This window comes from Ciona robusta, chromosome 9 (assembly GCF_009617815.1).
Source record: "Ciona robusta chromosome 9, ASM961781v2".
In the NCBI taxonomy this organism is placed as follows: domain Eukaryota; kingdom Metazoa; phylum Chordata; class Ascidiacea; order Phlebobranchia; family Cionidae; genus Ciona; species Ciona robusta.
The window spans coordinates 4,861,998-4,877,937 of NC_143243.1; the positions used below are offsets into that span (position 1 = coordinate 4,861,998).

General features: G+C 36.7%; 1 protein-coding gene across 2 annotated transcripts; it reads left to right on the forward strand.

Moving 5' to 3' along the window:
• The first annotated feature begins 62 nt into the window (after window positions 1-62).
• Window positions 63-15,488, forward strand: LOC149731433 (uncharacterized). Of its 2 annotated transcripts, none has more exons than XM_089884687.1 (26): window positions 63-920; window positions 1,559-1,817; window positions 2,471-2,613; window positions 3,099-3,268; window positions 3,682-3,777; window positions 4,200-4,280; window positions 4,590-4,684; window positions 5,160-5,249; window positions 5,819-5,981; window positions 6,970-7,105; window positions 7,832-8,055; window positions 8,554-8,760; window positions 8,840-8,915; window positions 9,284-9,474; window positions 9,811-9,949; window positions 10,423-10,558; window positions 11,015-11,198; window positions 11,594-11,669; window positions 11,941-12,120; window positions 12,307-12,702; window positions 13,024-13,208; window positions 13,489-13,641; window positions 13,907-14,007; window positions 14,246-14,360; window positions 14,415-14,524; window positions 14,840-15,488. In XM_089884687.1, exons 1-26 carry the CDS (start codon window positions 851-853, stop codon window positions 15,042-15,044), a joined length of 3,981 nt encoding a protein of 1,326 aa, XP_089740813.1. In that variant the 5' UTR covers window positions 63-850; the 3' UTR covers window positions 15,045-15,488. The 2 variants fall into 2 exon arrangements, with proteins under 2 accessions (XP_089740813.1, XP_089740814.1); XM_089884688.1 differs by having other exon boundaries at window positions 9,811-9,931.
• Window positions 15,489-15,940: the final 452 nt, after the last annotated feature.

Below are 15,940 nucleotides of genomic sequence, written 5' to 3' on the forward strand. Positions count from 1 at the left end.
ATATCGAGTTCTAAAATTGTCAGTTTTTAAATAACGCCAAATCATTTAGTTATGCTTTAAATTAAAGAGTGTCAGTCAATTTAAAGCATACAAAAAATATTTTTATAATAATAATAACTTTATTTGTGATTACGGTAGCGAAGATTTAAGAAATATTTTAAATTGAAAGATAGAATATAGCAACAAAACAGCAGTTGTTAACACTAAACGTGTATTATATATACTTACAAAACTAAAATTATTGATTATCAAGTTTAAATTTACTTAAAATTATCGCGCGATAGTAGCCTACAGTAAGAGTTAGTGTTTATGAATGCTTAATCGTTCTTCTTCGATCGATTATTAAACCTGACGCACGCGACTTCCTAAATTTCTTCATTCACAGCAAACGTAATTTGCAGTAGGATGTGCTCTAATGCACAATTAGACTGTCTCATGTTCTCGGTGAATAGAGACGGGGGAAAAAGGCAAATTTGATTGACAGGGGAGCTTGAAAATAGCAAAGCTATTTCAGGCTCCAGATTCGGGCGCAGTGTATAACTTATAAACTAGACCTTTCAGTTTCGTTCGATTTAATGTGGTTGTAAATTCATATGCTATCTGTTTAGTAGTATATGTTATATATGTCGTTACTGAAGTTGTTGCAGTGAATACAGCTCAAAACGGTCTTATATAACCAGATACTGATTTCGCCCGGCTCGTATGCGTGTTTTTTTTGTTGTTGGTAGTACTTGTAATAATTTAAGTTTCGTCGGAAATGAGAAATTTTAATGGAATTTGTAATAACTTATAACGTTTAATTGTGTACGTTATAACTATATTGTGATTTAGCTGCTTTAGGAAATTCAGAATGATTCGTTTGTTTACTAGTATTGTTATCTTGCATCTAATAAAAATCGGGTCTTCTCAGAGATATTTCGGTAAGTATTATATGCGCGGACATAATATAGTAGTGTGGGGGAAAATGGAAAATCTTTTCGTTCTATTTTCCCGTCCCTCTTGGTAGTAAACAAAGAACATTCAAAGAATTATAAAATCGTATCCCCACAAATCCTATAGACCGTTGTTAATTGTTTAAAACACGATCAGAATGTTTGGATATGATGTGCTAAAGGTGTCCAATCTTCCCCCACCTTACTATATATGAAATAATTTGGTCACTCGTTTACCCTGTATGTTTATGCTTTATGTGTTAGAAAGTAAAAGAGTAATTTGATAGCCATCGATTAAATTGACTGGTCTACTGCTTAAACAAACGATCCAATAATCGTATTAAGACGATGACCTGACTTTAGATTAGAAATTTCCTCGCGTTTATGTATAGAACGTTTCCATTAAAACCAAACCAACAATATTATTGGTTATGTATGCGAAATAGAAGTCATGTTTTCAAATGCCTTGCTTTATATAGGCATGCTTAAGCATTAGGACCAATTAACGTTAACGCTTGCGTGCGTAGGCTTGAGTATATAATAATGTCAAAGACCACACTGTCACAGCTCATTCCACCGTATTGAATACTTAAGCCCGCTCGATTATTGAATTTTCCACCTTTTAGAGCCATGGCATGCCGATAACTCTACTGGACAGTTCCCTTCGAATCAAATGGCAGTTACTTGTCTAAGAGAGCAATATTCGTGCTGGGATGGTTCGTGTATAAGCGGAGACAAATATTGCGACGGTTCGATCGACTGCCCGGACGCCAGTGACGAAGTTGGCTTCGCTGTGTTACGAATGCAAGTTTCGGAGAAGGTTATGTACAATATTATACCATGCAGAAAAGTAAACGTCGATCAGTTTGGAGAAGAAACCATTCGGTAAAAAAATATACCAATAATATGACAGTTTTCTTAAAAACAATGCCTACTCGAATTTTTAAATAGTGGGGGGGTCAAAAGAGAAGGTGAACCGTTTTGACCCATGTCCCAACTTACCCCACCCCACTATATTTATATTTCGTGCAGCCAGCAACAACTCAATTCAATAATTTCAGCAGATATGGAAGAATAATATATATATGGTAGAGTGGGGAAAGATGGGACACCCTTTTACTCAATTTTCTCGTCACATTTGGTATAGTAAACAAAGAACCTTCAAAGAATTATAAAACCATATCCTCACGACTCCCATAGACCGTTGTTAATTGTTCGAAACCCGATCAGTATATTATGTGCTAAAAGTGTCAGCCCCCTTTTGCTATAAATATTAAATTATGAAGTCTACAAATCTGTTTAGCTGAACTATGAAAATCTATTTTATTCCTTACATGCTTGTCCATTTTTACGTGAAATTCAATAGCTAAATTATTTACGCAATTTTTTATTTTAAAAGTTACCCAAAAAGTTACATACATGGTAACTCGTAAGCTGGCACGAGCTGTATTAAACAGAACACCCGTGTTATAACGACTGTCGTTTTCCGGCCACGCGAGGATAAATAAGTTACATTCATTCATTCAAATATATTGAAGAGTGTGCGCTTTACGGGGCAACTGGATTTGCGATGGAATCAACAATCAATGCGTGGGTGATAACGACGAAGACTGCTGGAACTCAACTACATGTCCTCCTATTTTAGCGAAGCACCGTTGTAATGCTTATAGAGATTGCGCTGGTCAGTATAGCTTTGCAAGAAGTTTCATTCCTATAATAATAATTATTACTTTATTTGTCTCTTCGATTACGGTATCGAAGATTTAGAAATATATTTAACGAAAAGACAGGATATAGCAACAAAACAACAGTTGTTGAAACACGCTTACAGTTAAAAACATATCTTGTCTAATACTATTTACTTTTACAAAAATTATTTTTTACATTGTATTGTATTGTATTATAAGGTATAACGGTGACGCTTATTATACAAAAAAATATTTCCTTTTTTGTTTTATCCATAAAAGCGTGTTTTGATAACTGTTGTTTTACCGTTACTAACATATTTTTCGCTTTTGTCAACTCTCCTGTTCTTCGTTATTTTAACGGTAGAGACGAAATAAATTTCATTCATTACTACCCGTTTTTTCACTTTTGTAAACTTTTCCGTTCTTCGATAACTTGACCGAAATAAAAGGAACAAATTTAATCGTTCAATTACTCTAGATTTCAGTGATGAAATGAACTGTAAGAGGTATAGCTGCGGCTCACCAGAGAACAATATTCTCGGGGTCAGCTACGTCACAAATGGCCAGATTTGTGACGGAGAAATAAACTGCATTGATGGAAGAGACGAGTGTACGATTGGATGTCACAATGAATGCTTTTGCAGAAAGGTATGATATAGTAGGTTAGGGGAAGACGGGACACCTTTAGAACATAATATCCAAATGTCTTGGTCGTGTTTCAAACAATTAACAACGGTCTATGGAAGTCGTAAAGATACGGTTATATAATTCTATGAATGTTATTTGTTTACTACCAATTAGGAAAAAAATGGTGTCCCAGCTTCCCCCACCATAATGTATAATAATAACTTTACTTTACTTATCTCTTCGATTACGGTAGCGAAGATTTCGAAATATTTTAAACAAAAAAGGACAAAGCGATAAAACAACAGTTGTTAAAACACGCTTATAGCAGAAACATATTCACATTTAATTGGAAGAAAATAAGTGTGGTCGCTACACCTAGGCATAATAACAAAGTTGCCATACTTATTCATTGTTATACTCCTCCTATTTAACAGGTCTTTCAAATATGTGACGATGAATTATGCGAAGTGGAACAACCAGAACAATGCTTTACATGCCCGGACAGAATGACGATGTACAAGTTTAGTCAAGTAATTACTATTTCTTATAGTAGGGTAAGGGGAAAGATGGGACATCTTATTTTTCTCTTAACTGTATCTCACGACTTCCATGTATACCGTTGTTAATTGTTCAAAACACGATATTTGGATAATATTTTCTAAATGTGTCTCATTTTACCCCACAGTATACGTTTACCTTTAATCGAATAAAATCGATTTTATTTCGTACATGCTTGTCCTTTTATGCGTGAAATTCGGTCGCTAAATTATTTAGAAATTTTTATTTTAAAAATCAGCCACAAAGTAACATACATGGTAACTCGTAATCTGGCACGAGGTGTATGAAACAGAACACCCGTGTTATAACGACTGTCGTTTTCTGGCCATGCAAGGATAAAGTAAGCTACATTTATTCCTTCATTCATTTAGTTGTTGTTATTTCCTTGTTTCAGTTATGCGACAATAAAAACGACTGTCTGGACGGAAGTGACGAAATGAAATGTGATGATTTTGTTTGTGGCAACGGAAACATGGTAAGGCTAATGCAAATCGTATATCGTAGGGTGGGGGAAGATGGGACATATTTTATTTCTATTTTCTCGTCCCATTTGGTAGTAAAGAAAAAAAATCAAAGAATTATAAAACTGTATCCTCACGACTTCCAGACCGTTGTTATATAGAAGTTTAAAATACGATCAGGTTATTCGGATATTATGTGCTATCAGTGTCCCATCTTCCCGCCCCCTATTCGGATATTATGTGCTAAAGATGTCCCGTCTTCCCCCACTCTACTATATAACTTATGTTGAACGTTATAATATACATAATAAATTTATTACGAGGTAACTGAAGCTTTGCGTTGTGATTACACCGATGATTGTGGAGATACGACTGACGAATGTAACTGCGCTCACACGTTCGTATGTGGGAACTCAAGGTAATAGTTAATCTTTGTGAATTAAAAAAATATATAGTAGGGTGGGGGAAGATGGGACATCTTTGCATTCTATTTTCTTGTCGCGGTGGGTAGTAAACAAAGAAAATTTAAAGAATTATAAAACTGTCCCTTTACAACTTTCATAGACCGTTGTTAATTGTTTAAAACACGATCTGGATATTTAAATATTAAGTGCTAAAGGTGTCCCATCTTCCCTACCCTACTATATATATACCGGTGCCGTGGCGTAGTGGGAGTCGTGAGGATACAGTTTTATAATTCTTTGAATGTTTTTCTTTACTACCAAATAGAACGAGAAAATAGAATTAAAAGATGTCCCATCTCCCCCACCCTATACTATACGTGTTAATTTTTTTTCAGCGAAATATCTGTTTTGTTAAAAAAAAACTGCTTGTAATTTACCCTTTACTTAACACATAATTAAAAATAATTATTTTTTGTCCGATTCTTGCAGATGCATTTTCGATGAAAACGTTTGTAACGGTATGGACGACTGTGGAGATAGTTCGGACGAATGTTTGGAGCGATGTGAATCTAAGCATAAGTTGGTTGGATTGTTTATTGTTTTGTTACATTAACTATCATACATTCGGGGAAGAGTTACAGCACCTTTTCATTATGTTTTCTCGTCCCATTTGGTAGTAAACAAAAAACCGTTGAACAATTATAAAACCGTATCCTAACGACTCCCATAGACCGTTGTTAATTGTTTAAAACACGATCAGGATATTTGAATATTATGTGCTAAAGCTGTTCCATCTTTCCCCAGCCTACTATATCTCGACTACGTCACGGCACCGGTATATATAGTAGGGTGGGGGAAGATGGGAGACCTTTAGCACATGATATTTAAATATCCAGATCGTGTGGTCTTCTCCCACTCTACTATAATGAATGAATGCAACCTATACCTTATTCTTGCGTGGCCGGGAAACGACAGTCGTTATAACACGGGTATTATGTTTCATACACCTCGTGCCAGCTTACAAGTTACCATGTATGTTACTTTGTAGGTAAATATTTTTTGTTAATTTTTACCTTTATATGTTTGGCTGATAATTTGGACAACCCATTAGTGACCACTGGGTTGTAGCAATAATGAAAATATTTTAGATTTTTCTGTGCGAACCGTCAATGTATTGCCGCAAACTTGTTCTGCGATGATAACGTTGATTGTATTGACGGAAGCGACGAGTTACACAGAACGTTCAATGAGTCTCGTCCACTTTGTAGGAATGTTAGAAATTCTTCGAATAAAACGTGTGTGCTGAATCAGGTGCTTAAACTAAAAGCTAATAATAATTATAATAATATATTAACTTTATTTGTCTCTTCGATTACGGTAGCGAAGATTTAAGCATATTTTAAACAAAAAGACAGGATATAGCGACAATACAATAGTTGTTAAAACACGCGTACAGTTAAAATCATATTACATTTAATTGGAAGAAAATAAGCGTGGTCACTTAAACACCTAGCAGACAAATAGCCATTTATGTTTAATTATTATCAAGTTAAACTTCTAATAGAAACAATAGTGTGCGTAAAGACTAATAAGACACTTGAATTTTATATACTTGCATTTTTGCTCGATAATTTTGCAGGGGTTGGAAAAGATGGGACAGCTTTTCGTTCGATTTTTTCGTCCCATATGGTAGTAAACAAAGAAAATTCAAAGAATTATAAAACCGTATCCTCACGACTCCCATTGACCATTGTTAATTGTTTAAAACGCGATCCGAAGATTTGGATATTATGTGCTAAGGTGTCCCATCTTCCCCCATATTACTATTTAGGTAGCAGAGTTCACTCGTAGCCTCGTCTCGCCTTGATAGCATTCTGGCGCTTTTTTCGTGCTGCACGCGCCGAGTAATTAACGCTTTTTGTTGTGTCGTGTTGTGCGCTCAGTCACCAGTTAGTTTAGTTTGTACTGCAGTAGTTACGTTTTATAGCGTATTACTTTAGGTTTATTATAAAGTATAGTAGGATGGAGAAAGATGGGACATTAGCACATAATATCCAAACATCTTGATCGTTTTTAAACAATTAATTAAACGGTCCACCGAAGTCGTGAGGGTACAGTTTTATAATTCTTTAAATGTGTTTAGTTTACCACCAATTGCGACGAAAAAATGGAATGAAAAGGTGTCCCATCTCCCCCCACCGTACTATATTATATCGTTATTATATGTTTGTAGATATCCAATTTTTTGAGCTTGTTGAACCTAATAACTGGCTTTATCACATATATTTATCTTGATAAGCCTGCTTGGATGTGCGACGTAAACGACCACTGCGTTGGTCGAGAAGACGAGTGCCAGCCTAAGTGTACAAAGCAATCGTTTTGGTGTGATGGTGGAAAATGCTTGCGACTTGAACAATTTTGCGACGGCCAATTTGGTAAGTTTTACAATTCTATTTGTATTCTATTTGGCCGAGGATTTAGGCAAATTTCACCACAGTTTTTACACTTATACTGTGGGAGAAGACGGGGCACCTTTAGCACATGATATCCAAATATCCTGATTGTGTTTTAATCAATTAACAACGGTTTATGGGAGACGTGAGGATACGGTTTTATAATTCTTTGAATGTTCTTTGTTTACTACAAATGGGACAAGAAAATCGGAAGAAAATGTGTCCCATTTTCCCACCCTACTATATAACAAGCGCGTTGACTTGCTACGGTTTAAGTAGGTTAGAGTAAGATGGGACACCTTTTCATTCTATTTTCCCGTCCCATTTGGTAGTAAACAAAGAACTTTCAAAAAATTATAAACTATAGCAACAGGGCTAGAAAAAGAATGTTTAGAACTCATTTTCAATGCGTACATTATTATTTCGTGTTGTTTACGTATATTCCTATTTATAAATACACTTAATAAATAAAATTTCACCTGTTGTGCGGATCGCCAAATAACTCCTCGTGTGTTTTATTATATTTTATTAAAGTGGTGTCAATTAATAAATGATAGTACTAATTCGTGGTATTACCCAAAAACCGTCACCTTTTTTGATTTTGGAAATATTTGGCAATATGTGCTTAAGTGTCCCATCTTCCCCCATTGTACTGTATTATGCGCTAAAGGTCTCTCATCTTACCCACAGTATATGATTAATCAACAGATTGCAAGGATGGTACAGACGAACTTAATTATGACGAACATTCGAGTGATGACGTGTTCAAGTGCACAACTTTATTTAACCCAACCAAATCATGCGCATTAAGTATAAACCACCCGTGGGCATGTGACGTCTTCACACACTGCATCAACAGGAGCGACGAATGCCTGCCTGGGTGCGCGTCCTCATTTCAGTGCAACTCTGGTGAATGTGTACAGCGGTCGGCTGTGAGTTTATATTTATGGTTGTTTTCTCCGTCTGGTGTGACAATTTTGAGTCTGGCTTGGTGGGTTGAAATAAAATTTGTAATTTTAAGCGATTTGGCCAATTTTCTGTCGCGTATTGCCGTTTAAGTCAAGTGGGTAGCGCGCCTGCCTCTATTACCCCGCAGACGTAATGGGTTCAAGGCTCGTCGCTGCTATCAGTATTGTGAGCGTATGTGTCCTTGGCCAAGACACCTAACTGCAACTGCTCCAACCCAGTGGTTACTAATGGGTTGTTCAAACTATCAACCATACATGAAAAAAATTAAAACCTAACAAAATATATTCACCCTCAATGTAAAATACATGGTAACTCGTAAGCTGGCAGGAGGTGTATGAAACAGAACACCTGTGTTATAATGACTTTCGTTATCCGGCCACGCGAGGATAAAACAAGGTACATTCATTCAATTATTCAAGTTATCTCATTTATTTTCAATGGCGTTATTTTCGCATCGATAGGTTTGTGACGGTACATCTGATTGCTTAGACGACAGCGATGAATCTTCCAAAGAAGGTGATATTTTTAAATGCATTCGCACCAGACACCCTGTTGTTAGGAACTGCTGGCTGCCATTAAGCGTAACAATGGACTCTGTCAGCGATTGTGACCGTGAACTAGATTTGCTTAATATTAGTTGGACACAGACTGAAAGTCAAAATGATCAAGTAAGAACGATATTTAAATATACGCGACATCGTAATGACAGTGGTAATACCAATGACAATATTTTCTTGCATATTTAAGCCAGGAGAAAATATTCCGAACATCAGTGGGAATACAAAACTGTTTCACTGCATTGGGGAACGAAAATATATACCGGGTAAATATGTTTGAAAAAGTAGATCAAAATTGTCCGCCGCGTGGCGATGTGGTTTGCGCGTCTGCCTCTAACCCAGAGGTAATTGGTTCAAAGCTCGTTACTGCTATCATTGTGGGCGCATGTGTCCTTGGGCAAGACACTTAACGGCGATTTCTCCAATCCAGTGGTCACTAATGGGGTGTGCAAATAATTAGCCATACCTAAACAAAAATCAAAAAATATAATCACCCACAAAGTAGTATACTTGGTAAAAGCTGACATGAGGTGTATGAAACAAAACACCCGCGTTATAACGACTGCCGTTTCCGGCTATGCGAGGACACTGCCCAAAAAAAGTTTTTTACAAATAAAAAAATGCTCTATTTTAGTGGAAAATCAATGTGATGGAAACTTTGACTGTACTCTTTTGTCTGACGAATGTCTATGTGAAAAATCGCCCGCAATTTGCCAAGATATTTGCTACAATAGACACAATAACTCTAATGTTGCTGGGGAACCGTGTTTCCAGTGTCCTTTTGGAGAGATTAAGTGCACGGATAGATGCATTAGCCGTGAAAAGGTACAGATTAACCGTTATAATTTTGTTTGGTAACTTGTAAGCTGGCACGAGGTGATGAAACCGTACACTGGTGTTTAACGACTGTCTTTTTCCGGGCACGCGAGGATAAAGTATGTTACATTCATTCATATATTTACAAGCATTTATTTTATTCTGTTATTTTTGCTACCGAGCATAATGTAGATAATCTTTTAGCGGCTCATCTGGTGTAAAAAAACGTAGTATGTTTCGACGTTTCGTCTCCTGTAACAACGGCGCTACGTTTTATTTACATTCTAATACCAAATGAGCGAGTAAAAGACATATATATTCATTTTATATTTATCTCATCAACAGGTATGCGATGGTAAAGCCGACTGTTCAAACGCAAATGATGAAAACTTCTGTACATCTGCTGTGCAATGTGCTAAAGGCAATGGAAGTATTTGTTCGCCATCATTTCAATGTCATACATCAGGTACACCGAACATTCCCGGTAAACATGTTACGTATTAAGTATTATGTCTCATTTTAAAGAATTATAGTAGGATGTCCTGAGAAAATAGAATGAATGCGCGTCCCATCTTCACCAGCCCTGTTTTTTTCTTTGCTGTCAAACGAAATGCTTCACAAAAAAATGCTATGCCACTCGTTTAGCCTGACCTGATCAAAATACAAGAGCTATATAGTGCCAAATTGATTCAAATTTTTTCGTCAAATTAGTCCCGACGTAAAATTGATTTAAGTTGTGATGTACAAGTAGTGTAAGTTGTGGATATAAAAATAATCTTAATTTTGATGAAAAAAAAAACAGTTCTCAGTAGAAATAAAACTTATTCAAGCTGTGATGTAAGATTAATTAAAGTTTTGTAAAAGTAGTTCAGGTTTTGATTTCGGCCTAAAAATAATTCCTCTTATCATCTTAAATGAGTGAATGCATTCGTATGATGGCTTTTTATCTCATTATAGGTTTTATTGGAAAACGAGCTCACCTTTGTGACGGTCAGCCACAGTGTATTCACTTCGAAGACGAATGTTCAAGTGAATTGTGCTCCAATCCGTTGCCGGAATATTGTCACCACGTGTCGCTGTTGGTCGGCATTGGGTACGTGGCATATATAGTGAATTTGAATATTAATAAAAAATAAAAAAAACAAAAATAGTTGAATGTGCACAAATACATTTTTATGGCCGTATAATTTGGAATAGAACTTTAAGCCATATCAGGCTACTTGTAAAACAGGTGTGTACAGTTGCTAAAATGCGGGCCAAATCTTTTTAAAGCGAGTGAAAACAGATTATAATATCCCGAGTCCAATGCTTGCTTAGCGAAACAAAAAAATGCACGCATTAATACATATAGTAGGGTGTTCATTCTATTTTCTCGTTCCATTTAGTAGTAAACAAAGAACATTCAAAATAATGTAAAACTGTACCTTAACAAACTCTCATGGAGCGTTGTTAATTGTTTAAACACGGTCAGGATATTTGGATATTATGTGTTAAATGTGCCCTTTCCCTACCCTACTTTATATTCATTTGTTCTTGTTCACACTTTCAGCTTTTACTATCGTTGTAAAGAAGGCGGAGTATTTCTGAAAGGACCCCAAGTATGCGATGGATTTTCACGCGACTGTCCTGATGGAGACGACGAACTAAACTGCCCGAACCGAACTTATTGCCAAAATTTGGCAACAGAATCATCTTTTACTGGCGAAGGACAGATTCACATTTCAACGACACAGGTTTGTTAAATTTCAATTGAACTGCATGAATAAAGGAATGTAACTTAGTTTATCCTCGCGTGGCCGGAAAACGACAATCGTTATACCAATGGTGTTCTGTTTCATACACCTCGTGCCAGTTTACGAGCTAGAGTTACCATGCATTTTACTCTGTGGGTGATTGTTTTTTTGGATTAATATTTTTTTGTATATATGGCTAATAATTTGAACAACCTCATTAGTGACCACTCGGTTGGAGCAATTTGCTGTTAAGTGTCTTGCCTAAGGATACATACGCCCACAATGGTAGTGGCTACGAGCCTTGAGTCCAATTACCTCTGGGTCACAGGCAGCAGGCGCGCTAACCACTATGCCACGGCGCTGTATTTTTTAAATAATAAGTTTTTTTGCTACAGATCTGCGATGGTGTGATTGACTGCCAAAACAAACAGGATGAAATGAATTGCTCACAGCATTACTATTGTACAGGAGGTTGGTGCGGGCTTAAACACGTGCATTTTTTAACAATATAGCAGAGTGGGGGAAGACAGGACACCTTTAGCACATAAAATCCAAATATCATGATCATATTTTAAACAATCAACAACGGTCTATGGAAGTCGTGTCCATACAGTTTTACAATTCTTTGATTCTTCTTTATTTACTACTGAATAGGAGAGCAAATAGAATGAAAGGTGGCCCGTTTTACCCCACAATACTATATTTTGAATTCAATATAATATACCAATCACTTTTGCGACAGGGGAACCGTTTTTTATTCCTATTCGTTTCATTGCTGATGGAAAAGCTGACTGCTTAGACAGCAGTGATGAATGCCCACCGGACAGTTTTCAGCGAAACATATTTGCTTCGCGAGAAGAAATGATCAAGTCACCGGTACTCCGTTATCTAGTATGGATAATTGGAGGTCTTTCTATAGCAGGTGAACATAAATTTAGTACAACACCAAAAATAAAACCTTATACAGTAGAGTGGGGGGAGACGGGATACCTGTAGCACATAATGTCCAAATATCCTAATCGTGTTTTAAATAATAAAAATGTGCTATAAGAGTCATGGGATACGGTAACCCCTACCCCCATACTACTACCTTCTTCTTTTTTGACAGGAAACGTTACCGTCCTTTTTGAAACATTTTACGGCCTGCTCTGGTCAGATGAGCGTTTTCGGAACAAAAGACCGTTTGCAAAAGTCAACCATGTTTTAGTCATCAACCTCGCTTTAGCTGATTTACTCATGGGTGTTTATCTATTGTTGCTCGGTACTGAAGCAGCTTGGCGCTCTGGGAGCTACTGTAAGGACGATAAGTCATGGCGAAGTTCCGACAAATGTGGGTATCTGGGGGCATTGACTGTAGTTTCATGCCTGGCTTCAGTCTCCATTCTCTTGCTACTGACATCATATCGCTTGTACGGCGTGTTTTGGCCGTTTCGAAGTCAAAGGGTGAATTACAAAACGACGATGCTCTTTGCGATCTCTGCTTGGTTAATCGCTCTGTTATTAGGTAAGCATTGTGGTGATTTATGTTTGTAACTTCCTACTTTTTGTTTGTAACGATTTTTGTTTGTGACTTCTTACTTTATCCTCGCGTGGCCGGATAACGACACTCGTTAAACACGGGTGTATTGTTTCATTTTTTTATGTGTCACTGATAATTTGGATAACCCATTGGTGACCACTGGGTTGGAGCAACTGCCGTTAAGTGTCATTTTCACGAACACATACGCTCACAATGGTAGCAGCGAAGAGATTTGAACCCATTACCTCTGGGTTAAACGCGCTAACGTTAATGGGTTTGAAGTAACTTGAACATTATGTTTTTTAGCTTTTATTCCCCTGAGTCCACTTGTTTCGTATCATTACACCTCTCATCTTTGGATAAGCCACAACCCGTATTTCACAAGCGATGTTGTGGAAAGAGATGCGCTTCTGCAGTTTTGTCGTCGCTTTACGCTTTATCAAGACGTTCACCAAAACCAGTCGCACGAGGTCGCTGTGGAGCATTCAAAAGTAAAAATCTTACAATCATTGGAAAATCATCTAGTAGGGTTGGGGGAGAAAAGTCACAGTTTCACTCGATTTTTTCGTCCTATTTGGTAGTAAACGAAGGGCATTCAAATAATTATAAAAGCGTATCCTTTATACGCCTTCCATAAGACTATTGTTAATTGTTTAAAACACGACCAGTATTAAGGGTTTTATTATGTGCTAAAGGCGCCCACCCTTCTAAATTATTTCAGAAAACCCTGTATTGACAAAAGCTAGTATTTTATTTCTTTTTCTCTGTTAGATTTGGTTGGATAACACTTGGAACGTATTTGGAAAAACCATTGTAGATAAAATTGGAAGTTTTCGCGGCGAATTCGGATACTACAGCGTGCACAGTGTGTGCATGCCCAAACTTTATGTGACGACAAAAGACGTTGCATGGAGACATTCGATGGTATGCAACTGTGTTAAGTGGTATAGTAGATCGGGGGAAGTTGGGACAGTTTTTAATTCTATTTTCTCGTCTCATTTGGTAGTAAACAAAGAACAATAAAAGAATTATAAAAATATATCCTCAGCACGACTTTCATAGACCGTTGTTAATTGTTTACACGTTTAGGACGTTTGAATATTCTATGCTAAAGATGTCCTATCTTACCCCACAATACTATATATAATAAATAATACTGTTTAATTTCACAAACGATTTTCTGTTCCAGATTATCATTTTTTTCAACTTCTTCTCAATTCTATATATTTTGGCCGCTTACTTGCTTATCGCCCTTAAAAGCAAGAAAAGAGTGACGAAATACGGAAACAGGTATGAATTATAGTAGGATGGGGGTAGATGGGACATTCATTTTATTTCTCATCCCATTTGGTAGTAAACAAAGAACATTCAAAGAATTATAAAACCGTATCCTCACGACTCCAATGAATCGTTGTTAATTGTTTAAAACACGAAAAGAATGTTTAGATATTATGAGCCAAAGGTGTCCCATCTTTTTCTACAGTACTACACTTTTAAATGAAAAAAAAAACATTAACATGAGTTCCAGGCACAGTTCGATGTTTCGACGAATTACATACCTTGTGATAAGCGACATAGCTTGTTGGCTTCCCGTCTGTACTATGGCGTTCATGAACATTTCTGGTTACAAAATCTCGGAAAATGTAAGTATTTAACAGAGAAGAGCCTTATTTTCAAATAAATGTTTTTTTCACCAGGCTTATGCTGTCTCTGCTGTAGTTCTGTTACCAATCAACAGCGCTCTTAACCCATTATTGTATTCGAACGCTGTTCAACATTTGCTGATCAAGTTGTCTTGCGGAAAACGGTAAATTAGATTTAGCTTCGACATTTTAAGCCTAGTAGGATGGGGAAGACGGAAACATTTAGCAGATTATATCCAAATATCCTGCTGATCGTGTTTTAGCCAAAAATATCCTGATCGTGTTTTAAACAATTAACAACGGTCTAAGGGAGTCGTGAGGATACGATTTCATAATTCTTTTTTTTGTGTTTTTTTTTACCGAATGGAACACGAAAATATTATAAAAAGGTGTCCCATCTTCTCCCACCGTACTATATATAAAGGCGTCCCACATTTCCCCTTCTAAATATATAACCATAATTAAACTCACCTCTTTAGAACGATGCAAAGAAACCCTACCTCCACAACCCGTATAGAAAACCCGCTTCACCAGCGTGGGTTACGGTTAGGAAAAATACAACACAATGAAACCTTTAACCGGAATAACGGAGATCCTGGGAACACAAGACTGCGAATTCCGGATGTTATTCCTGATCAGGATGGGAAAACAACATCCAGTGCTCTGCTATCGACATCCATGTAAAAAGCAAAGACGATATTATACCCAAACTGCTGTTTAAAATCGAATGCTTTGATGTACTCTGTTCGTCAAGGCTTATTTCGTCGAACATTTTTAAACCCAGATTAGTAAAATTAATAATACAAACATTCCTGAATTTTCAAGGTTGTTAATATAGTAGGGTGGGGGAAGATGGTACACCTTATCAATCTATTTTCCTGTTCCATTCTGTAGTAAACAAAGAATTAAAGAATCTTATCTTCCCGACTTCCATAGACCGTTGTTAATTGTTTAAAACACGGTCAGAATATTTTGATATTATGTGCTAAAGGTGTCCCGTTTTTCCCCACCCTATTATATATGAAAGTACAGCACTTTTCATATTGTAAAAGTTCATTAACTTTAATGCACTAAACGTGGGTCATAGAACATGTTCATTCAAGGTTATAAATCCAAGTATCTTTGGTATGCCGGTTCTGTTGACTTTGCGACACAAGCGTCTGTATGTCGTGGTTCGCGAGTTCTTTTATATTGTCATACGCACTCTGTTCGTAGGTTATGTTTGCGTAAATGCGTCACTATGTTACAAATTTTCTGAAAATAAACAGACAAATGCGCAAGAGCAAACAATCGTGAATTTCTCCCTAACAAGAATGTAACAAATTTTGCAGAATAAAGAGCAGAACCCACGATTTGGTTATAATTCATTGGGTGTTACTTTAATTTACTCTCTAAGAAAAAATTTGCCAACGGTATATACGGCAAATGAATGCGACCTTCTGCGGGCTGACACTCACGATATAGCTGTTGTTTTTCGCAGCAACTCGGAAACCTTATCAGCGCAGTAATTACTTTCATTGCAGAAAGTTATTTCGCGAAAACCTTTTCCAATTCGAATCAAAGTAAATTATAGCAACAAT

Excerpts from the sequence above, each read along its gene's own strand:
- LOC149731433 (XM_089884687.1), top strand. The coding sequence starts at position 851 with ATGATTCGTTTGTTTACTAGTATTGTTATCTTGCATCTAATAAAAATC. Across the intron at positions 2,614-3,098 it reads TGCTTATAGAGATTGCGCTG|ATTTCAGTGATGAAATGAAC; the intron begins GTCAGTATAGCT and ends CAATTACTCTAG. Across the intron at positions 10,559-11,014 it reads TCGCTGTTGGTCGGCATTGG|CTTTTACTATCGTTGTAAAG; the intron begins GTACGTGGCATA and ends TCACACTTTCAG.